The sequence below is a fragment of the Lepidochelys kempii genome, chromosome 3 (genome assembly GCF_965140285.1).
Source record: "Lepidochelys kempii isolate rLepKem1 chromosome 3, rLepKem1.hap1, whole genome shotgun sequence".
Taxonomy (NCBI): domain Eukaryota; kingdom Metazoa; phylum Chordata; order Testudines; family Cheloniidae; genus Lepidochelys; species Lepidochelys kempii.
Genome location: NC_136382.1, coordinates 166,216,727 through 166,241,102, shown reverse-complemented (window position 1 = coordinate 166,241,102; position 24,376 = coordinate 166,216,727). Strand labels below are relative to the sequence as shown.

The following is a 24,376-nucleotide window of genomic DNA, read 5'->3' as shown; positions in this document are numbered from 1 at the left end:
TCCACGTAGATCCCACTCTAGGTGTATATGTGCCTCAGGCACGCAAGATTGGATACTTCTTCTTTGAGTGCTTGCTCATGTCGATTCCATGTTTGATGTGTGCGCGCCCTTGTGCACGCTGTCAGAAATTTTTCCCCTAGTGGTACCCCTAGGGCTGTCTTTGGCAAACTCTGGAGCCCCGTGCTTATGTGCCAGTATATTGGGCCCTGCTGGCCCCACGCCCTCTCAGTTCCTTCTTTCCACCAGTGATGGTTGTTGGAATGCTCCTTGTTTTCACAAATCCGATAGTGGTTTCTCTAACTTCGGACTCTTTGAGTTTTTCTGGTATATAGTTACTGTAGTGTTAGTATTATAGTTAGTAGTAGTTAGCATTTAGGAGCGGAGTCCCATTAGGGACATAGCCCCAGGGACAGGGTATGCCCTGGTCCCTGGGGTTTAAATCGTGTGCTGGGTGCAGCAAACCTATGCCTATTAGTGACCTGCACAAGAGCTCCCTTAAGTGCCTCAGAGAGTTGCATATTAAAGAGAAGTGCAGGATCTGCAAAAACTTCAGACCTCACACTCTTAAAGACAGGGACAGCCGATTTAAAAGCCCTGTTGATGGAGGCTGCCCTGTGCCCCGCGTTGGAACCATGCCGCTCCGACTCTGCATCGAGCACCTTGGTGTTGGTGCGGAGTGCCCCTCCGACACCAGGATCTTCCTGGTGCCACTCCCCTTCTCCCCAGCCTAAGAAGAGGCATAAGAAGTCACGGTTGGAACGAGGTCATTCTCCGACACCATACATAGCTACCTGGGAGTGACCACACGAGTTGAGACCTGCACAGGGCTGCTCGATTTCCCCAGAGTCACATCTGGCAGCGGCCACACCATGTAGGGCACCGAGGCCAAATTGGGAACCACCATCTACTCCTGGGAGCCGTCGGGGCCCACAACATTTCATGACACCTTCAATGTTGGAGGCATTCCGAGCAGCAAGAGACTAGATGTCTCTCCCTGTGCCACCCATGCCTCGGAACCTAGGCCCATCTTTGGAAGACACCTTGAAGGCTGTTCCCTCTAAAGGGAAACCTGTGATGAGGCTACCTTCTGGGCCTCCGACGTGGCACCGCTCCCCAGCCTGTCGCTCCCCATCACCACATCACTGCTCGCCACTTCGCTGGTCTCCACCTTCCTGGCACCAGTTCTCAGTACTGCGAAGCACATCTCTAGCTTGGAGACACCGGTCACCTTCCCCTCAGTGCTGCTCCCTGGTGTAATGGTGATCCCCAGCAAGCCATGGCTACCAGCATGAGGCCACCTCAGCTCCACCTTAGTCTCCTAGGGAGGAATCTTCCTCGGGGTCCAAGAGTGAGCCCTCCCCAACCCAGAGGCATCATCAGCACCAGTCTTACAGGCTGGAGCCCGCAGCAGGCCTGCCGTCAGGTCCCTGGCCATCCACCCAATGGCCACCCCAGTGGCTGTATTGGACCCTTTGGGGGTTCTCTCCCATGCTGTGCTCATATTCTCTCCAGGCACCCTTAGTAGTTTCTGAGGGCCAGGCCTTGGCTACAGTGCCACCGGAATCCGGCTCAGAACCAGACCCTGGCACCGAGACTCCGGCGACCCCTGCACAGTCAGCACCAGCAGTTGAGGATGAACCGGCTGCAACGCCCATGGCTGCCTCCTTCCCTGACGAGGCAGTGGCTGGACCTGCCAACCTTTTGCTACCCTACAATTTCTGTACCCACCAGGACCTGCTTAAGAGTGGCCTCCAACTTGGGGCTAGAGATTGTGGTGCTCAAGGAGCCGACTGACAACCTGTTCGACATTTTGGCTGCAGCAACTACACTTCCTGAAGTGAGGGACCTTCCTGGGACCAAAGTATTGTATACCTGGACCTAATGGTCCGTCCGTCTCCCCCCCCCGTCCCTGTTAAGAGCCTTTAGCATCATGTTCCTTATCACCTCTCTATGAAAACAGGATATTTGGTGGCTGTTATCTCCGCTCACAGGATAAGCTAGATTTAGGCATTAATGGCAGGACCTCTTTTACTACATTTCACAAAGACAAGATGACTCTTCTTTGATCTTGCCCTAGGTTCTTATTCAGAGTGGTCTCAGTCTTTTGTTTGCATCAATGCATACACCTTCAGTGTTTTCCCCCAAACCTCATTTGACTCCTGGAGGGGCAGAACTTCATATGAGTGATGTCTTTAGGGCACTTTTCTACTACCTCCATAGAACAAAGCCTTTCCATAACTGGCCTAGAACTTTTTTTGCAATATTTGGTACAGGTCTAGAGGGCTTGTTATTTCAACCCAGAGATTCTTGAAATGGATATTTGATTGCATAAGGATCTTCTGTGAACTAAATAAATTAGATCCACCTTCTTATATTAAAGCAAACTATATTAGGGCTTAAGTGACACACACATGCTTGAGGAATGTTCCTATGTCAGAAATTTGCAAAGAAGTCACTGGGAGCTCATTGCATACTTTTATTCAGCACTACTCACTAGTTGCAACTCCTAGTTCTGATGCCCAGTTTATTAGGGCAGTCCTGCACTCTTTATGTAAATTGGACTCTTGACATTCCCCTCCATAGGGAGATAACTGCTAGTCACCTAAAGTGAGATCCATGTTAACAGATACTTGGAGACAAAACCCCAATTACTTACCTTACAGTAATTCTGGTTCTTCAGGCTGTTCTGCCCACATGGACCCCACGACCAGTCCTCTTTCTCCACTACTGTGAAATCTATTAGTTTTGGGATTCTATATTGGCAAAGAAACTGAGAAGTGGCTGGGCCTGCTCTGCCTGCAGGTGTGTGGGTGTGTGCATGCATATTAAGATACCTGATGATGCTACATCTGCACACTGTCAACCAAAAGAACCCAATATCATGCACCTGGGGCACATGCACACCTAGAGCAGGATCCATGTAGACAAAACATCTAAAAAGAAACCAGTTAGTGTAAGGAAAACAACTGTTTTTGTCACATGATATTCTAGTTGTGCTACTAAGGGGCAAATTTTAGTAGCTCATATGCAAATTGAGGGAAACTTAGAGGGAAAATATTTTAAGTATCTCCACTCTGACCTTCCTCCTTTCATTTTTTTCTCCTTTGTCACACTCTCTTGCTACGTTTTTTTCTTTTATTTTAGTTTGGCAGCTGGATGGATCTGCATTTGTTAGTGAAACAATTTATTGACCTACCATGAATTAAACTGACTAAAACCATGTTCCCTAGCTGTTGATAATAGTAGTCTGGTGGTTATAACTTGGTGGAAGTGAATCCATTCTTTTTCTTCAAGATAGGCTGGGCAGGCAGGCTACCAATTTGTTCACCTCTAATTTATAGTTAGATGAAAAAAAATCAGAAAAAAGTTTGAACATTTTGCTAGTAACTGGCTCACTTATTCCTGAGTGTGAACCTCGCCACCTGCATTCTTCTGCTCCTGGCAGGCCAGCCCAGGGTAGGAGTGGGTCTTTGGAAAGGGTATGAGGGTAGAGAGGCTGGGGGTAAAGGGGAAAGACACAGATATTTTGGGAAATGGATCACTGGGAGCCAAGAGGGTTGGGGACTTCATAGGACAGGTCTCTGGCTGGCAGTGAGAGTGGGAACAGGCTGTGGGGGTACTTGAGGACATGGGATGGAACAGGTGTCTTGCAGGAGGATAGGAGGGTGCTTAGGAGAAAGCAGAGGGGAAGCACTAGTACTTCACTACCTTCTCCATCTGACAAACCTGCTATGATTTGTTAGAGGGGAGTCCTACAGCTACTGCCAAGAGAAGTTTGGCAGAGAGGTTTGTTGCCAGGAGAAGCCACTAGTGCTTTCCTTCCCCTATTTTCCTCTGCTTTCTGCTCCCCTACTTAGCCCTCTCTTCTCTTTACCAACTCCAACACCCCCTTCTAAAAGTCCCATGCCCTTCATAGCCCTATTCCCCCACATAAATCCCCTCTCAAATTCATCTAGATCCCCAACCATAAGGACCGTGGGGCTGGGAAGAAGCCTCAGAAAAGAATGATACTTGGATGGATATCTACTTTGTATCTCCTAAAGATTGCAGGAGATAGGAGGTGTGCATTAGTGAAGTTCTGCTCCCCCAGACCTGAGGAGGGAGGAGTGAATGCCCCTCTACCAAACTTCTGTTGCTGCTCAGTCTTATGTTAAGTCAAATTGAAAAAACTAAGGCATTTTCCCCACGAAAAACATTGTTACAGCAATAAGTTAAACATGTAACCATAGCAAAGAAGGGAATTTTTTTCCCCAAAGGACCATGGTTATTGAGGATTAGTCTGGTTGCTTAGTTGTAATGCTCAATGTTATATCGATTCAAAAGAAGATCTCCTCCATATAAGCTTCATTCCATTATTTGCTAGTATTTTTTTTTTTATCCACCTGTTTTGGTGTAACAGATTAAGTAGGCTACTCTGATTGATTGGCCAAACTGAGTCAGGACCCATTAGTGGCCATAACGGAATTTATGCTTTACTTGAAATTGGTTTTTAAACTCTTTTTGATTCTGTAAGAGAGGGCATTAGTATAATTAGTAATTAGTTAGAGATTATTTACAGTCCCTCACCCACGTTTTCCAGTGTAAATAGTTACAGTAACTTGAGGAGAAACGTGTGTTTCTGCCCCCAACCCCAACATCTAAATTTCTAGGAACTGTTTCGTCAGCAACATTCCTTACAGACAGTGGATCAGCAGTGCAACCAGACAAAAGCCAAACTGAACCAGGACTTGCAGCAAGCCAAGAATGACTACAATGCTCTACGGGCAGAACTTGACAAAGTAGGATTTTTAATATCTGAACTATTCAAATGGAAGGGTGATGCTGAGTTTTTATTTTAAGTAAAATTTAACTGTCCTCTTTTCTGTGTTTAAAGATATATACATGACTAATATTTAAGTGCAACTAAATACATCAAAGGTCAGAGCAAGCTGCGGTATGCTCCTGTCACAGGGTGAGTTGGCCCATTAAAAGACTGGGGCACAGCTGCACCTTTTGTCAGGTTTAGCGCATCTCCCTGTATGATGGGAATAAATACAAGGGTCAATACAGAAGCATGCATTTAAACTAGGCCTGCTGGCATGTAAAAGGGCAGCCTGTGGCCATTCAAGAAAGAGACACTCCCCCGCCCCAAAAGTTCAGAGACCTACTCGCTCCTTAGCTCCCAGGCAGGTAGCCTGTGAAGAGGGCAGGTGAAAATTTTCCAGAACTCCAAGGCAGAAGACTTTTGGGGGAAGAGATTTGCAAGGAACTGGAAACTGCAGGGATAAGCCTCCATTGATGGACCTGCAGGATGAAGAAGTCGCAGCTAGGAGAGAGGTTGGACTACAAGGATGGGCATGCTCTGATAAAGACCTGGAAAAACTTATGAGGCATTATAAACTGAAAGGAATAATTGAGGCTGGTAAGAGTATGTTTGAGTATTGTGTTATGATAATAAACCAAACTGGAAGAGAGCACTACTGTAAAATCGCCACATGACAGCTGGTTTGATGAAAGATTGAAGGTAAACTGAGGTAACAGATGGGCCCAAAGGCAGTCTGGGCGTAATGTCCTGCAACAGTTCCCTTTAGCCTTGTTCTGATTTGAGCGCTGCTTTTTCTCCACCCACACTCTTTAGCAGAAAACTGCTTTTTTATTTATGATTTATGATACACACGGTCTACACTGACTTAATACAGAGGTTCTAAATTTGTCCATGATAGCTGTCCTGCATAGCTATGTGTCATCCTAGCTGTCTGAGCACATTAATCAAACATTTTCTACAGAGGTGGTTAGTATTTTCTCTACACATACTCTTTTTTCCATGTTTACTCTTTAAACACTAGATTCATACCGAAACTTGGATGTCTATAGATTTTTATCCAGAAAAGCGTGCTCCTTTCTAGAATGGAACTAGATGATTTCATTCTCATTTTTTTCCTCTTGATGTTGGTAATAAATGTACTTCCTTTTTAATTTGGAGTACTATAGAGCTATTGTGACAGATATAAAACAGATAAAAAAGGTTGAAAACCAGTTAGAATTTGGTGGTGTTACCGTTATGATCCTTTTAAGTTTCTGGTTTCGATAGTGGTATAAAGTCATAAGATAAACTTAAGGTAGAGGATAGCACTACACTAATTTCCCTTACCCCCGAAGACTGTAGTTATGGAGACAGAGGTGCAAGCTGAATGTCTTTGTTGGTCCATAAATGCAGAAAATTAAGGTGTACAAATACTGGGTTTTAAGAACATGTAATCTATTCCTTGAATATATAGTAAGTGGAAAAGGTAGAGTAATTTGTCAATCTCTTGGTATTTGGATTATACAGCATTGAGTCTAGTTTGGTATTGATCCTTTCCATTTGTTGGCTGTTCAATGGCACATTTGGTGATAGCTGATCATCAGTCCAACACCTAAATGTTACCTCTCAAATGAGCAGTTGAGGAGGACTAAGTGGGAATGGGGAAGCATCTTCTAAACCTAATAGGTGCTTCCTTTGACAAAGTATGTTACTTTATAAAAGTTGAGAGCAAGTGTTAAATCTGCTGCCCTTATGATTGAACTTAAAAGAAAGCACTGGTTAGGATTCCCAATGATTAACATACTGTACTATAAATATAGCTTAAATTATGAATATATTTATACATTACAACTATATTATTGAAAATTTGCCTGAAAATATTTTTCATATCCTTGCCCAGTCTTGAATTAAAGATTTGTGTTACCTTAACATGTACTGTTTTTGGTATGGTTACTTGAACTTTTGTGAGGGAAATACAAAATCTAGACCCCGGGATTGGGCAGTGAAAGGAGGATGGATGTTTCAGATATCTGGGCTATTTTTAATTGCATTTTTTTAAAGCCATCATGCTGAGTTTCAAGGTTTAGGGCCAAATTCTGCTCTTAGTTGTACAACACTGAAGTTAACAGTTACTTCAGACTTCTCTTTCTGTAAGAGGAAGCAGAACGTAGCTTATTCTTTATTTGTTTTATGACATATCTTCGGAGCTCATCATTAAAGGGACATCAGGAATTTTTAGTTTTTTAAAATAGATTAAATATGACTACAAATAAAATGTGATGTGTTTTCCTCATAGGCAATAGCAGTGAAACAACGTTTGGAAAACAACTCCAGTGAGCTTACACAGAAGCTGTGCAGAGCAGAACAGGCTTTACTAGCAAACCAGTCAAAGGAAAATGACATGAGGAGAAACTTTGAGGTAAATAAATCAGAGGGGCAACTGGAATAATTAATAATTTAAACTGGGAATCAGTAAGAACTGGTGCCCCATATATGCCTTACTTACTCACAGGGGAACTCTGCAAGCTGTATGTTGGAGAATAGTATATTTCCACCAGAAGTTGTGTTTTGATACTGTCTTATAGTTGTGATACAAAATAAGGCCCTGATCTTGCAGTTTTTGCAGTTGATTCCATGTGGACTAACCCCATGCGCAAAATTGTTTGTATGGTCAGGGTTTAAAAAAATAATTTTGCCCCAGCATACTACAGATAGGGTTACAGTTCATGTGGAAAGAGAACAGGAGAACTTGTGGCACCTTAGAGACTAACAAATTTACTTGAGCATAAGCTTTCGTGGGCTACAGCCCACTTCATCGGATGCATAGAATGGAACATCTAGTAAGAAGATATATATATGCACATACAGAGAACATGAAAAGGTGGAAGTAGCCATACCGACTGTAAGAGGTTTTGTAGTGATAATCAAGATGGCCCATTTAGACAGTTGACAAGAAGATGTGAGGATACTTAACATGGGGAAATAGATTCAATCTGTGTAATGACCCAGCCACCCCCAGTCTCTATTCAAACCCAAGTTAATGATATCTAGTTTGCATATTAAGGTGGAGTTCATGTGGAGTTATTTGTCTAATCTAATTATGTAGTATGGTTCAAGAGACTCTTTCTATGTTTAGTCCTAAAAATAAAACATTTTAAATATCTGTTTGAGTTCATTTGGAAATTCTGGAATCATGAGCTGCTTCCTAAGATATGTGTTTTGCCTAATTCCAAGATTTCATGGTGGAATGGGTACTTTTTTGGTCACACAATCAATTTAAAGCAAGAGAAAATCCCCAAAACGATTTGTATAAATAATGAATCCCTGGGAGGTACTGCCAAACTCTTTGCCTCTTTGCATTCACATGGGTAAGTCTGCTCCTCCAGTATAATGTTCCATTACATGTCTTTTTAGTTATATTTGCTTTGCTAACAACCAAAACAAGTACATTTTTACTATTGTAAGCACTATAGACCAGCATTATCAACAAAATTCTAGCTATGAAGCCAGATCCTGACTTGGCATATATTAGCGTAGCTCCATTGAAATCAATAAAGTTATTCCAATTTACACTGCAAGGATCTGGCTGTAAGTTTTGATTTTAAAAAAATTAAAAGATTTTTTCTTTAATTTGTAGTTAGAAGGAAAATGAAAGGGAAGAGAGCTCTGAATAGTCATAGAAGGAACATCAGAGATTGTTGTTTTTTAAGTTCCTATATTGTGCCAATTGCTGTTGTATCTGAATGCTTTCCAGACTTAAGAATAATTAAGGTGACTAGAATCTGTCATTTGAGGTTTCTATTTCTCCCATATACCCCAGAGCAGTGGTTTTCAACCTGTGGTCAACAAACCCCTGGGAGTTCACAGACTATCTAAGGGGTCCTTGAAAGGTTGTCGTTACAATGGGACAGTGGTTTTCAACCTGTGGTCTGTGGACCACTGGGGGTCCACAGACTATGTCTAAGATTTCCAAAGGGGTCTGCACCTCCATCTGAAATTTTCTAGGGTCTGCAAATGGAAAAGAGGTTGAAAACCACTGTCCTAGAGGGTAAAGGGGGTGTGTGGCGGGGAGTAAATATGAAAAAATGGTGATGTATGTTGTCATTCTAAGTTTTTGCAGGAGTCAGTTTCATAGTATTGGGCCAGCTCCTGAAAAAGCCCTGTCTCCTGCATATGCTAGTTTTACTGCTGATGTGTAGACAGTTGTTCTTGAACACAGCTACTGAAGTCTGAGAGAGTAAGATGGTATTTTGGGCCCATGTTCTTTGTAGCTTTGAAAATAACTTTGAGTCTTGATTCAGTGTTCTGTTGGGGAATCAGAGAGTGAGTGAAGCATAGGACTGATGTACTCAGGTGAACCTGTATTACTGAGAAGGTATGCTGCTGTGTTCTGTAACTGTTGCAGATTTTTCAGGGCTGATGCAGTCAAGTCTAAATACATTGGATTTCATTTATTCAACCAGGAGTTAATGAAGGCCTATGTGATTTGAGGCCAAATTGTAATCCCAAATGATGAGATGTAGCCTTACCAGATTAAGGTGGGAGAATGCATTTCTTGCAAATGATTTTGTGAAAGTCCAGCATCAGAGCATGGGATTTTTTTGCAGCTATGTTAGGTTGTTTGTTCCAGGTTTGTGTTGAATGTTTCTTAATCAGAGCCACTTGTGCAAAGTCACAGCAAGAGGGGCGGGTGTTTTAGCCATTTAAACCCCTTGAATTTCATTGGTATTTTGAACACAGGAAGCTCAGAATTCATACAGCTTTGAAACATTTGTCATACATCAGCATTGCCTGAAAATTGTGTCTCTTGACACCTGTGTGTTTTAGAGTGATTGATAGCAGAGAGTGTGTGTGTGTTTCGGTATAACAGTTGAATATTTTGGACTAGGAAGTTGTGAGAGGAAAGGAAAATAACTAGAAGCAGCCACTGTTTTATTTATGTTCTTTGGGTGACTTGTTTAAATAGCTGAAAATACAGACCTGCTGTGCAGCAAGGTTTTAATTTGTTTTCCATCCAGACCCTGCCTTTTCTTGAATTTGGCTTCTGTGCACTGGTGCCCATCTGCTAGTAGTAAGTAGATGAATAAACGATGGCTTGCGTCCAATAGAGTCCCACCAATGCCATGCCATCTGTTACCCAGCAATGCAGGAGTTTGGGTGGAAGGAAATAACTTTTATTTAAGTTCCCAGGTAGGACATAGTTGTATGGGGTATTTTAACTTTTCTTAACTTATTTGGAAAAAAGATACTTAGAAAATGTACTATCCTGAACCCCCAGGTATTACTGACTAATAATACTTTACATCTATCTTACTGACGAGCAATTTCATATATTTGAATCATCCACACTGAGAGATGGGTGGTCTGAGAACAGGAGCTGGAACTGGAAACTTCTCCTGAGTTCTGATACTGGCAGTGAAATTGACTCCACTCTGTGGCTTTGGGCAAGTCACTTAACTTCACTGACTCAGTTTTTGTGGGCTGGATTCTATCCGGTGTCAAGATCTGCTATGGGCAGGCAACAGAGAACTGGTTGCAGCTCCCTAGTTCCATACCCTGAGCCACTTAAGTACTGCTGTGATCTGTGCCAGCGGAAACCAAGGCCCAACTTTCCAGAGTCTTTATGGGACTCAGATGGGTAGTATACCACATTACACTACTCTAAGTTTATTGACTTAATCAACTGTTTTGTAACTAATGTTTTGTTGTAGGAAATGAAGAAGGAAAAAAACCTACTTCGCTGCCAGTCTGATCAAAAGTCACGAGAAATCCATCAGCTGGAAGAACAACTAAAAACAGCCAAACAGTTTCTAAAGGAGAGCCAGAATTATGCTGAAGAGATGAAAAGTGAGTTACAGATTTCTACCTATTAAATTCTATTACAAACCATTACTTTAGCGTGGAGGATCTGTAAACCTCATTATAAATGGTGATTTGAAGCATACCCAAGGGAAAAAAGTTCCCACTGTGTGATATAGTTAAATTAACTTTTAGCTAATACATGCAATTTTCTTTCCAAACTGAGATGGAACTTTTTTATACAGATATTCTAACTCATAAAATTATATGGTTTTAAAGGTATTTAAAATGAGGAATAAATATGTCCCAAACAAAACTATATGGTCAGCAAATTAAATACTACAATGTGCTCCTGTGTTTTTAAAATCCCAAGCAAACAAATACACCTCAAATTATTATTCTTTAGCTTGAATATGGACTCCATCAAGCTAAAATGTGATGAAATATTACCTGCTGAGCCCTAATTTGACTTTTCCCTACATTTGTATATTTTGTTGGGAAAATGCATTTTGCATACTATGGTTTAAGAGAACCGGTAATTCTGCTAAATAGTCATTGAAAAGGAGACTGCTCCTGCTTATCTCTGTAGAAGTCTAACCTCACTTAATGAGATTTCAAAATTAAATTTATGGAACCAGTCCTGCTCCCATTTTAATCAGTATTTCTGCACTTTCCAATCCATGAGTCCACCCAAATAACTGCTTTGTGTTTTGATCTTATTTCTGGCATGTGGCAGCACTTTTGGCTAGCTAATAAAATGTAATGCCTTCTAAGTCCATTTTCTTGCTTTCACTATCTTATATCTGTGGTTCTTACTCTACCTCTAGTAAGGTGTCAAAAGATAGCATTATCTCAGTTTTCTGGAGGGAATAGTTATGAACAAAAAAATAAGTCAGAAGATGTTTGTGCTGTAGCTCTGCACTGCAACCAACAATAACTTGTCCTAATTGAAACATAAGTGAATGTGGGTGCCCAGAGTCCTAGGCTGTCACCTTTAACCCCCGGACAGTTCTTCCTCTCTAATTAGTCTCTGATTATCCTCTCTAGTTATACCTTTTTTCCCCCTTTGAATCGCCAAATTCTGGGGTCTTGGAGACATTGAATTTTCCTTGTCCTGTTGGAAGGGAATGCGTGGTCTTGTTTTATATGGTAAGTTGGTGTTATTCAATAGAATTCTCTTTGCAATACAGGAAATCTCTTGTATTGTCTGCATCTCTTAATTTTACTTCATAAATCAGTCCATCAAACACCTTGATTATTTTTATATATTCTGGATCTTGAAGACGGGAAAATGGACAAATAGGGCACCAAAATTCTTCATCTGGTACTGTTACCTGTCAACCATGCGTTTCAGAGTACAAGCCATCAGACCTCAGTAAAAATGGGCTGTAGAAACAGAGATACAACTGTGAAGCATAGAGCAATTTGACTAGCAGCAGTATGTTCTTTCTGCAAAACTGAATTCTGGCAATGCTGAAATTGTCTCAGCTATACAATTTCATGGTTTGGGAATAAAGGCAGTTTTGGAACACATATGTAATTATATTCTGAAATTCTAAGAAAATTTATTGCTAGGTGAAAAATTGAAAAATGTCAATATTGCCATTTTATGGTGTTACCCATAAAAGCTACTATTGCATATTTGACATAGTTTGCTTTCACAAATTAACCACTTAATTATTTTATTACTATAGATAAGAGTTTGTCTCAGGAAGAAGACCTAAAGATACTCCAAGAGAAACTCAACAAACAAGATGCCTCTCTCACTTTGGAGAAATTGAAATTAGCTATAGCTGATCTGGAAAAGCAACGAGACTCCATTCAACATCTGCTGAAGCAAAGAGAAAGCCATACTGAGGAACTAAACAGTAAGATAAGTAAAATGGAGAAGGAATCAGAAGCCTTGCTGAAAGTTGTTGGATTAAAGGAGGGAGAATGTGAAGAACTAAAAAAGGAGTTTACTATTCTTTCTCAATGGAAAAATGAAAATGAACAACTTGTGAATAAGCTTGAGTCTGAAAAGGAAGAATTGCTGAGCAAAATTAATGACTTGGAAAGTTTTCTCAAGATTCAACAAGTTAAAAGTAATGAAAGTAGTGAGACTGTCAGAATAATGGTAAATGAGAAAGAAAAATATAGTTTAGAGATTAAAAATCTCAGAGACATGGTGGAATATAAAAGTGAAAAACTAGAGGTACAGAAAAAATCTTATGATGAACTTCAACAAAAAGTGGAATGTTCAGATCAAAAATATCGGAAAGAAATAGAAAATATGACCTGGAAAATATCTCCGCTCACCAACCAAGTTGAAATTCTAGAACAAAAGCTACAGTTAGCAGCAAATGAAGTACTGGAAAAGGATCAATGTTATCATGAGTTGCATGGTAAATATGAGAAAATTTGCTATCTTGTAAAATCAAAAGATATTTCTGAAGTAACAGAAGACGGAGAACTACATTTACAGAATAAACATTGCAGGACTGTTTTGGGTGGTGAAGAACAACTTCCAGTGAAAAATTCCATCACAGATGTATTAATGAGAGAACCTGGAACAATCAGTGAGGATTGGGAAGACCGTTGTGCAAAAGCTGTCCTAGAAACAGATAAAAATGATCGACAGGATATGTCAATCCTACAAGATCAGGTCTCTTCTCTTGAGATTTCATTAATGGCTCAAAAGCAGTTTAAGTCACTTTTGCAGAAACCCTATGAAAAGCTGGTAGAAATCAAAGGTGAGACAGAAAAAAAGCTAGTTGAAGCAGAACAGATGCATGGAAGTTTTGTGACAGAGACTAAAAACCATATTCGTAACTTGCAAGGGGATACTTCTGCTCAGCAGGATTGTGTTGATAAAACATTAGCTGCCCTTGAGGAAAAGGACAAGCAATTGCACACTTTGAACAAAGAATTAGAAACTCAACAAGCAGAGATTTGGGATTTAAAAATAAATAATAAATTGCTTGAGGATTCAGTAAAGCAGCTACAACTTGTGTGTGACGCATGGAATTTCAAGAAAAAAGACATGTCTACAATGCTTTCCTTACGTGAAAAAGAAATTGAGGACCTTACTGAAGAAAATGGAACCCTTAAGGGCATTAACAAGGCTTTAGAACAAGAAAAAGTAGACTTACTAGAAACAAACATAATTTTTTCTAATAGTTTAAAGGAAAGAGAGGAAAGCATTTCTGAGTTATCCAGAAGACACAAGGAGGAAAGACTGTCACTCATAGAAAGATATGAAGAAATTGAAAAAGAACTTGTAGATCTACAAGGAAAATACAAATCAATGGAAGAAAAAAATGCCAACACAGAAGGCATTTTAAGACAGCAAAAAAGTCACTTTCAGGAGAGTAAAGCAGAATCAGAACGACAAGAGAAACAGCTTAGGGATGAGCGTAATGAATTCTTCTCTAAACTAGTGTCCTTAGAGGGAAAAAATAAAGATTTGATTCAGGAACTTGAGAAAGTGCAGTCAGAGTTGCAATTTAAACAATCTGAGATTGCTCACATCCAAAATGTATCTTCAGCTGAGTTGGATTGTTTGAGACAGGAAATGTTAAATGTCAGGGCAGAACAAAACAAAATGCAAGAAGAACATAACGCCTTGCTTCAAGAGAATGAGCAAATGAGCAAGGTAATAAAAACAAAGAATGAATCTCTAGCGTGTGACTTAGTTCATGACAGAAGGCCTACATCAGAACAGTTGAGTGTGTCCATGGAAGAAAAAGAGAACGAGCTGAATAAATATCAAGTTAAACTTGAGCTACTTCAGATGGATCTTGAGGACAGAGAAGTCTCTGTAGAAAACTACAGCACACAGGTAATGCAGTTGGAGGCTGCTTTAAAAAGTGTGGAAAGAAAACTTGAGGAAAGTGAAAAGGAAAAAGAGAGGATGCAGCAAGAATTACAAACTATTAAAGAAGGATTGGAAACTCCAGATCCTAAGCTTATAGTGGTGGATAAGAATGACCAATCAGTGGAGTCTGTTGTTGATGCTGATTCCCAGGTCAACTCTAAAAGAGAAATAGATGAAAAGTACTCTTTGGCTCTTCATGAGCTGACGACAAGCCAGAATGATGATGTCCAACTAGTATCCTCTTTACAGACGACAATGAACAGACTAAATGAATTGGAGAAAATGTGTGAAATGCTGCAGATTGAAAAGTTAGTGTTAACATCCGAACTTAATGACTCAAAAACTGAATGCACCACTACTGATAAAATGGCAGAAGAGGTAGAAAAAATAGTGAGTGAAGTTAAAATATTAAAAGATGAAAAAGCTATTTTTCCTGATGAATTAATGGATCAGAATGTTGAAAATGAAGTAGGAATACACTTTGATAATGAGCAAATGTCTTTCAAATCTCTGGAATGTAGTACTGAACCTAACTATAACTATGAAGATTTAAAACTGTCCAACAAAGAAGTTAAAATGCACTTTGCTGAAGTAAAAGAGAAAATTTTGTCTTTACAAAGAGAGCATCAAATCTTACATGAGCAACACTGTAGTATGATCTTCAAAGTGTCTGAGCTACAGTCCTGTATTAAAACTCTTAAGGCAGAAAATTCTGCATTGTCAACAAGTCTGAATAAAGTTAATGCTGATTCAGTGGAAGTGCAGGTGACTTCTCGCCAAAAAGATGGAGAATTTAAATTAGAGGAAACCAAGTCCACCTTTTGTCCATCATGTCTTAATGAGATGCCATATTTTCCAGAAGCAAATCTTTTGGAGTTGTCCTTTGATAGCGATCTGTGCAAATGGAGAGAAGAAAGTATTTGGCTGAATATTTCTCAAGAATCTGTTCTAGGAGATAAAACAGAAATTAGTTTAGTTGAAGAGCCCCATAATGATCAGGCATTGGACTTCATTGCAAAGAGAGAGAGCATTATACATAGAAAATCTAATCTGGAGAGTAAAATTAGAGAACTTCAGATGATATGTCAGACATATGAAAAGTCCATCAAGAGCTTTGAAGAGCAATTTCAGTCTCGTGAAAATATGAAAAATGAGATACAAGAGCTAAAACAACTAATTATTTCTGAAAGGAAAGAATCAGATGACCTCAGAAAGCAAAATATATCTGACAATGAACAGTGGCAACAAAAACTGAGTAATGTGACAATGGAGATGGAATATAAACTGGCAGCAGAGAAGAAACAGATTGAGCACTTGTCTCTGGAGCTAGAAGTAGCAAGACTCCAGCTACAAGGCCTTGATTTAAGTTCACGTTCCCTGCTATGCATAGATATTGAAGATGTAAGTAAGGAATTTTGTGTGCATCATTGTTTTCATTTGATTTATAGTAAAACCAAAACCAGGTTCACTTAGGTAAAATGGAAACTGTTCAAAATGATTTGTCCTATATCTTAGTTGAAATGGTACAATACAGAAAATAACAAAGCCATGTTATTTTCAGTCTCTGTTATCAATGCTGGATAAGAGCAATATCAGTATCCTTTGCTGACATTTAATAAGGCATTTTATACTTAAGCTTTTAAGAGCAAAAATATTAAATTGTGTCCTTTTTAATATCTATTCTCATATAACATTTGATATAACTGCTTCATTAGTAGTATGGAAATCTTATTAAATCTGTTATCTTATAAACTTCTGGCTATCAAAGATACAGGAGGTCTTTAGCGGGACACTTGAAAACATGGTAAAATGTGCACATTTTGTTTGTTCTGCTGCCCAGCTTTTCTCCTCATTCGTAACAAAGCGGTGATACCTCCCCCGCCCCCCCCCCCCCCCGTGTAGACCAGGCCTTAGAGGGTGACCTATGTTCTGCTGCTACAAGCCACCAATCCTTGCTCTGTGAGGGGATGGGGCTCTGTTGGACCAACGTACTAGTGCCATGCATGCACACATAACACACCTATTTGAAGCCCTGATTCCATTGTGAGAAGGCTTGATGAGGAGAATGAGGATTCTCTAGTTGATGAGAACCCCACATAGCCTGCTCAGGAATAACACTTGGATACTCCATATGCTCTGGGTCCCAAAAAGACAAAAGGAATTGTCCCCTTTGTAAGGAAGTCATATGTATAATTAATGAGCAGGTTGTATAAACATCAGGCTTTAAACATTTTCTCTTGCCTTCCCACTCTTAGGATGCGTTTGCTGGAGTTTTCTCCTATATACGGGTCTCCTGGAGTGCTCTGTATCAGTGTCACTGAACCCTCCTACCCTGCAGTATATCTGGGCATGCAGAGACACGTTACTTCTGTGAAGCCCTGTCTGAGGTGGCAGGGTAATGTAAATTGTTTATCTCTGCTTTTCAGCCTGGGACCCTCTTTCAACCAGGGAAGGGGCCCCAAATTTTAGGTCACAATGGAGTGGGAATTGTTCCTGTCCATCTATCAGGTCAAGGACGCACGCTTTACCAGGGAAAGGAGTTTGGAGTCTCCTCCTCCTCTCCATAGGCTTGCTCAGCGTTGAAGTCTAAGGAGCTTTCAGACAGTGTGTGCCCAGAACAGAGGCACTTAAGAATTCCATTCCTTATGTACCTGCACCATCACAGGATTACAGAGGTGTCAAGGAGAAATCCCTTCCCATGTTCAAAATGGCTCCTGCTTTACTGAGTAAAAAGCCCCAAGTGGTACTAATTTTCTTTGGAAGTACTTACCTGGGTTCTTGCCTGGCCAGCCTGAGGGTGTAGACAGAACCCTTTCAAGCGCCTGGGGCCATCTAGCAGGCTATTCTAACAATCAGCATTTGTCTCAGTATCCCTCCTTAGTTGAGAAATCCCCAGATCAGGATGATTACGCTACCTCACTTCTGTAAACAATTGGGGGAAGTACCCCATGTACACCACCACACAGAAAAAAACCCCAGATCCAGATGACTCTCAGCACTGGAAACCAGTGTCTTGAAAAAAACCTCTATAATAAACTATCTAGTTTCTCATACTTTCCTCCTTTGAGATCATCATTTCCAGTTAAAACTAGATGTTAAACCAGGTTAAAAATAGGCATGGCTTTGACTATAAATTTACCACTATGGTAAAGATTTACGAAGACCCAAAACTTCATCTCATCAGTTGTATCCTGGCAGCAGTCACCCTGTAGCCAGCCTTCTCCAGTGACCAGGTTTGCTGATGCCATGCATTGGTACTATCTTCTGAGTGGGATTTCACAATGTGCCTCCAGAAATTCCTTTTGTGGACATGTCATTCTCAGATCCTGTCCAAATGTCTCTTTTGGGGCAGGTAAGTACAAGCAACATACTTTAAGCCAACCCAGTTTTCACTTTGGCCCTTGGATGATTGCTACAGGAACAAATCTCACATAGTGAAGAGCATACCTGGAAGGCAAGATGACCCCAGGGTTATGGTCCCTCACTCAGAAAAAAGAGCATCCAGCTTTCTCAACCTCACAACTTGTGCTGTACAGTTTTTCAGTATGTCAGGGTACACTTCATCATCTCTTGACATCCAAAATGCAGGACCTGGGGGTTTCAAAGTTGCTACAGACAAGATATTAAAATCCTTCACTAGTTGGCACCCTAGGCATTTGAGAAACCATTCACTGAGTGAATCAAGGCTCTCTCCCTAAGGTCCCTAATGGTATTGTGGGACAAAAGTATCAGCGTCATCTGAGGAAGATTTGCAAAGTAGGTTCCCATTTCTCTGCAGAGGCATCCTTTTGTAGGTTGCTCCTTGGTTGATTCCGAAATAATTCCTTCAATATGAAGCTTTTGCTTTATATGGGGTGAACTCCTAATTCTGTCCTATTCTAACAAAACTGAAAATTCTGATTTATCCTTTTTCCCTCCCACACACACTTCTGTGAATCACTGCTTGCTATTTCCCATTTGTGATGAATGAAGAGAAGTTCTTCAGCATAATGAGAAATTTCAAGGGCTTGTCAAGCGACTAAAAAAATTAATCACGCTGTTAATAATAGTGCTTAATAATAGCACTCTCTTTATCATGAAAGTTGAACTTAAAAATGTAGAATTATGTACAAAAGACTGCATTGTTTTTTTTTAATGTCGAACTTTAGAGCCTACAAGTTCACCCAGTCCTACTTCTTGTTCAGCCAGTCACTCAGAGAAACAAGTTTGTTTACATTTTCAGGAGATAATGCTGCCCACTTCTTGTTTACAATGTCACGTGAAAGTGAAAACAGGCATTCGCATGGCACTGTTGTAGCCAGCGTTGCAAGGTATTTACGTACCAGATGCGCTGAAGATTCATATCTCCCTTCATGCTTCAACCACCATTCCAAAGGACGTGCATCCATGCTGATGATAGGTTCTGCTCAGTAATGATCTGACGCATATTCATTTTCATCCTCTAAGTCAGATGCCACCAGTAGAAGGTTGATTTTTCTTTTTTGGTGGTTCGGGTGCTGTAGTTTCTGCATCAGAGTGTTGCTCTTTTAAGACTTCTGAAAGCATGCTCCACACCTAGTCTCTCTCAGATTTTGGACGGCACTTCATATTCTTAAACCTTGGGTCAAGTGCTGTAGCTATTTTTAGAAATCTCACATTGGTACCTTCGTTGCATTTTTGTCAAATCTGCAGTGACAGTGTTTGTAAATCAAACAACATGTGCTGGGTCATCATCCGAGACTGCTATAACAAGAAATATATGGCAGAATGTGGCTAAAACAGAGCAGGGGACATACAATTCTTCCCCAAGATGTTCAGTCACAAATTTAATTAATGCACTATATTTTTAACAAACATCATCAGCGTGGAAGCATGTCCTCCAGAATAGTGGTGTCACAGAGCGAGACTCACCCCTGTGGCACCTCCTGCTGGTCTCTCAGGGAATTAGCTCTTCCAGCCTCCGGAGCGCCCTCTGCAGGCCGTTGTCCCACGTGCCACTGGCCCCCGTGTCCATCCTGGACCCCGGTGCCCCTTTTACCCAGGGTGCTGCCCCCTAGCAGTACCCCCACAGTCTCTGGGTCTCCCCTCCCCGGGGAACCCCCACCCACTATCCCTACCTCACCTCAGTCTTTGGCTACTGCCAGTCACCATCTAGCCCCCGCACACTGGGGCAGACTGCAGTGTACAAACCACTCATCACAGGCAAGGGGGGGGTTGGACCTGCTGCCTCTGCCTACCCTTGGGCTGTCCCCTGCAACCCCAGTACCTATTCGGCCTTATACTAGGCCACAGCCTGGGGGGTTTCCAGGCTGGAGCTCCCCACCTCCTCTTTCCTTCCCCCAGCCCTGCTCCACCTTAGGTACATAGGTATGCTCCCCAGCAGCCAGGCCCTTCTCCCTCTAAAGGCAGAGAGAGCAAGCTCTTAGCCCACTGCCCTCTTATGAGGGCCAGCTGAACTCTGATTGGGGCGTGGCCACAACTGAGGCTGCTTCCCCAATCAGCCCAGGAGCTGCTTGCCCCCAGCCACAACCCTCTCCTGGACTGTTTTAAGCCCCTAAGGGCAGGAGCAGGTGACCACCCTGCTACAGGTGGCTGAAGCATGAAGGGGCACACAAATGTTTAGCATATCTGGCACATAAATACCGTGCAAGGCTGGCTACAAAAGTGCCACGCAAACACCTGTTTTCACTTTCAGGTGACATTGTAAATAAGAAGCAGGCAGCAGTATCTCCCGTAAATGTAAACAAACTTGTTTGTGTAAGCCATTGGCTGAACAAGAAGTAGGACTGAGTGGACTTGTAGGTTCTAAAGTTTTACATTGTTTTGTTTTTGAGTGCAGCTATGTAACAAAAAAAATCTACATTTGTTAGTTGCACTTCACGATAAAGAGATTGCATTACGATACTTGTATGAGGTAATTGAAAAATACTATTTTTTGTTTATCATTTATACAGTGCAAATATTTGTAATAAAATAATGTAAAGTGAGCACTGTACACTTCGTATTCTGTGTTGTAATTGAAATCAATATATTTGAAAATGTAGAAAAACATCCAAAAATATTTAATACATTTCAATTGGTGTTCTATTGTTTAACAGTGCAATTAAAACTGTGATTGATCGTGATTAATTTTTTAAATTTAATCGTGTGAGTTAACTATGATTAATCGACAGCCCTAGAAATTTCTTACCTGATCATTTTCTTTCTACTAGTAGCATCTCTTCATTCAGCCCACTGTCCTTATCTGATAAATGAACATGACACAATTTATAAAAAATTGGAATATTTTTTCTAAAGGGAGATTTAAATATATAATCATTTTAAGATTAGTTATTATAATTTCAGGTTGTCTTAAGGTTAGTTATAGTTTGCGAGAGTTTTCCTATATCTTTGGAATAACTCTTGTAATGGCCTGAGTTGAAGGGTGAGACTTGATCCTGTAGCCTCCAGCAACAATACTGGATCAAATTGCACAGGTGAGTGACATTACCGATTTGTTAGGAACAAGAGAAGTTGCTAGCGGAAAATTACCAGGTAAGAAATTTCTCTGTGTTCTTTGTAGACTCACTCTTATTTTCACTGATTTTTACTAATTGCAGACTTCTCCTAATGAACAAGAAAATAACGGCGTGCATCCGTTGCAAGTGCATAGTTTGCCTAATGAAAACTTGGCACCCAAGCGAGAGAAACCTGAGATAAGACTATGTGAACAAATTACTATAGAAAAGAACTCTGAATGTGAAAATGTAGCTGAGGTCACGGAAGCAAGATCTGCAGAAGAATGTCCAGCAAAACTGATCTCTGAGACTGAATATAGAAATACATCGGAGAAAAAGACAGACTGCCACAGTGAATCATCATTTTCCAATCACAACATATCTCTAACACCTCTGGATTTCTTGGAAAATCAGGTAACAATTGAAACTCTTCAGCTACAGATAAAGCAGACATCTAGTGAAAACCTGAAGCTGCTCCATGGCATAGAAGAAAGCAATAAAAAGGTTGATGCTCTGCTCATGGAAATCAAAGAATTAAACTCAAGGTTGGATTTGCAGCATACAGAACTAACTGCAAAGGTAACTGCTTATGCAGAACTAGAAAAAACAGTTCTAGTACTTAAAAAAGAAAACTCGGACTTAAATGAGAAACTTGAATCTGTTTCTTTTGATAAGCACCAGATAGCTTATAAAGTTATGATTCTAGAAAAAGAACTTGACAAAGCAAAGTCTGACCTGGACGTGTACAAAGTTAGATTATCTGATGTAACAGACATGCTGGAGGACTTAGAAATGACCAAAGGAGACTGGCATGAGAAGTTCCTTCAGTCTGAAAACGAATTGAGGAGAACAAAATCTGAGAAAGAGAACATTGAGAACCATGCCCTGTCCATAGAAGGTAACATAGAGGAACTTGAGAGAAAAAATCAGCAGTTAGAAAAAGACAGTGAAAATAAACTGAAAACTATTTCAACTCTTCAAGAGCAACTTGCTGTAATCACAAGGGAGAGAAACCAACTCAGTCAAGAACTGAGCATTTTGTCAGAGAACAAAGAGGAGTTGGATCAATTGTATCAAACACTGCAGGAGAAAATAAAAGAGCTAGAGTCAAATAAAGTAGATGCTACTGAATTTATCAGGATATTAGAGGCTGAAGCTAAGACACAAACCAAACTGCTTCAGACCACAAAATCTGATGTAGATCAGTTATCAAGGGAAAAAGACTATCTTGTGCAGCAATTGCAGAATGTGGAAAAGGATGCAGAGGTTCTCACATTAGAAAAAGAAAAGTTGCAAAACCAAATGCAGGATCTGGAGGAGGAAAAAAAATTGATTCTAGGGGAGCCTGAAATGTTGCAGACTAAGTTAAGTGAATCAGAAATGGAAAACTCTAAGCTTTCCAAAACTTTGGAAGGCTCATTAATTGAAAAGGGCGAACTTGCTGCTAGACTGAACTCAACACAAGAAGAGGTGGATCAACTGCGATACGGAATTGAGAAGTTGAAAATGAAAATAGAATCTGATGAGAAGAAAAAGCGCCACACAGTTGAAAAACTGAAAGAGAGTGAACGGAAAGCAGACTTTCTTCTGGACAAAACTGAGAAGCTTGAAAGAGAATTGCAGATGTCAGAAGAAAATCTAGAAGGTGCAATTCTTCAGGCAGAGACTGCTAACACAGAGACAGAAACATTAAAAATTGAGATGGAAGAGATGGCTGAAAGGTTGAAAAGTTTAGAATTAGCAGTCAGTGCCTTCAGGTCAGAAAAAGAAGGTTTGACTAAAGAACTACAAGAAAAGCAAGAAAAGATATCTGAATTAGAATCTTCTAACTCTAACATTGTAAGACTGCTGGAAGAAAAGGAGAAAGAAAATATGCAAATTAAAGAAGAGTCTGAAAATGTCACGGTATTGATAAAATCTCAGCTGAAAAATGCAAGTGAGGAAATAAAGCTTTCTTTCAATGAACTAGAAATTTGTAAGGCAAAAGAACAAGACTTAATTTATCAAGTGGGTTGTCTTGAACATGATAAAACACAACTATTACTAGAACTTCAGGAAGTAAGAAACATCAGTACCAAACTAGAACAATCACTGGAAGCATTTGTACAGGAACTTGCAGACTGTAAACAAACCCTGGATGAGAAGATCCAAGAAAATGGTGCGCTACAAAAGAAGATTAAAAATGTAGAGCAGCTTTCTGTACAGCTGTCACATGCAGAAAGTGAACGTGAATGCTGGAAGCAGGAAAAAGAAGGGCTGCAGAATTTGATAGCTGAATTGAAGCAGAAGGTTCAACGTCTATCTAATAATGAAATTTTGCAGACTATCCTAGAAAATCTAAAAGCAACTCATAAAGATCTTGAAAAGGAGCTGGAGTCCACACTGTCTGAAAAAAATGCTCTTGTTGAAAAGGTAATTCAATTTAAGCTATTGTACAGCCCTCTTTGTAAGAATGGAGATAGAAAGTCCTCTGGGCTGACCGCTTCCTTGACAAATTAAAGTCCAGACGAGTTTAAACTGAGGGTTGTACAGTAATCACTGACGACAATTTGTGGTGCTGTGGAAACAATAGGTCTGATTTTCAGTGAATGTTTGTCTCACACTGAGTTGTTCTATAATAGCTATTTGTGATTAACTCCCTATGTGGATACTTTTACTCTGGAATAAGATCATCCTTGCAGGGAGTTAATCAGGAATAACTATGCCACTATAAATTCATACCCTACCATAATCTGAATTAATTCCTCAATGTAGAAAAGCCATAAGATTGTATGTGTGCACTTGCAAGTCTACGAAGATTTTGGGTGTATGCACTAACAGATATGCATTCACTTACCAGGTAATGTGTATGCAATGTAGGTGTTTGTTTGCCTATACCCACAGACCTACTGAAAGCTGTGTGTGTTTTGTATTTAGGGTTTTTGTATATGTGGTATCGTTGGCAGCTTTAGGGCGCAAGTCAGAGTCCATGGAAGTCGATGGGAAGACTCCTATTGACTTCATTGGGCTTTGAATCAGATTCTTATTGCCTATTTAACAAATGTCCCTTTTAAAATGTATCCTGGATCAAGGTATTCCGGGAGGGTTATAGAGCTGGAGACTGCCACTAGGCTGTGGAGAGATGACTCAGAGCTAGAGAAACAGGAGAGAGCGCGTGAGGAAGAGTAAGTGTAATGCCAGAATCTTTCTCTTCCCTGAGAAGGGAAGAGGAGAAAGGACAATGAAATTAACATTGGGGGACACGGGGGGGGGGAGGGGAGTAAAGGTAGTCTGCGGAAAAAGCAGTCAGAAAGATGAATAATCTTCAGGAACAGAGGGAAAACAGCCAAGTTCGTTACTGTATGAGGAATTGACTTTTCCAAGTTTGAGGGCCAGATGCTCAGCTGGTGTAAATCTGTGTATCTTCATTGAAGTCCATGGATCTCTGCCAGTTTAAAGCAACTGAGGTTCTGGCTCCAACAT

The 24,376-nt window shown here is 40.5% G+C and overlaps 1 protein-coding gene across 3 annotated transcripts in view; it reads left to right on the top strand.

The window, feature by feature from the left end:
- CENPF (centromere protein F) overlaps nucleotides 1-24,376 on the top strand; it is a 68,283-nt gene that overhangs the window by 30,976 nt on the left and 12,931 nt on the right. For 2 of the 3 annotated variants that reach the window (XM_073338916.2, XM_073338917.2), the window contains exons 9-13: nucleotides 4,650-4,778; nucleotides 7,080-7,202; nucleotides 10,495-10,630; nucleotides 12,277-15,839; nucleotides 21,017-23,326. In XM_073338916.2, coding sequence (XP_073195017.1) covers nucleotides 4,650-4,778; nucleotides 7,080-7,202; nucleotides 10,495-10,630; nucleotides 12,277-15,839; nucleotides 21,017-23,326 — 6,261 coding nt within the window. The remainder of the gene's footprint in view (nucleotides 1-4,649; nucleotides 4,779-7,079; nucleotides 7,203-10,494; nucleotides 10,631-12,276; nucleotides 15,840-21,016; nucleotides 23,327-24,376) is intronic. The other variant, XM_073338918.1, reaches the window with a different exon arrangement.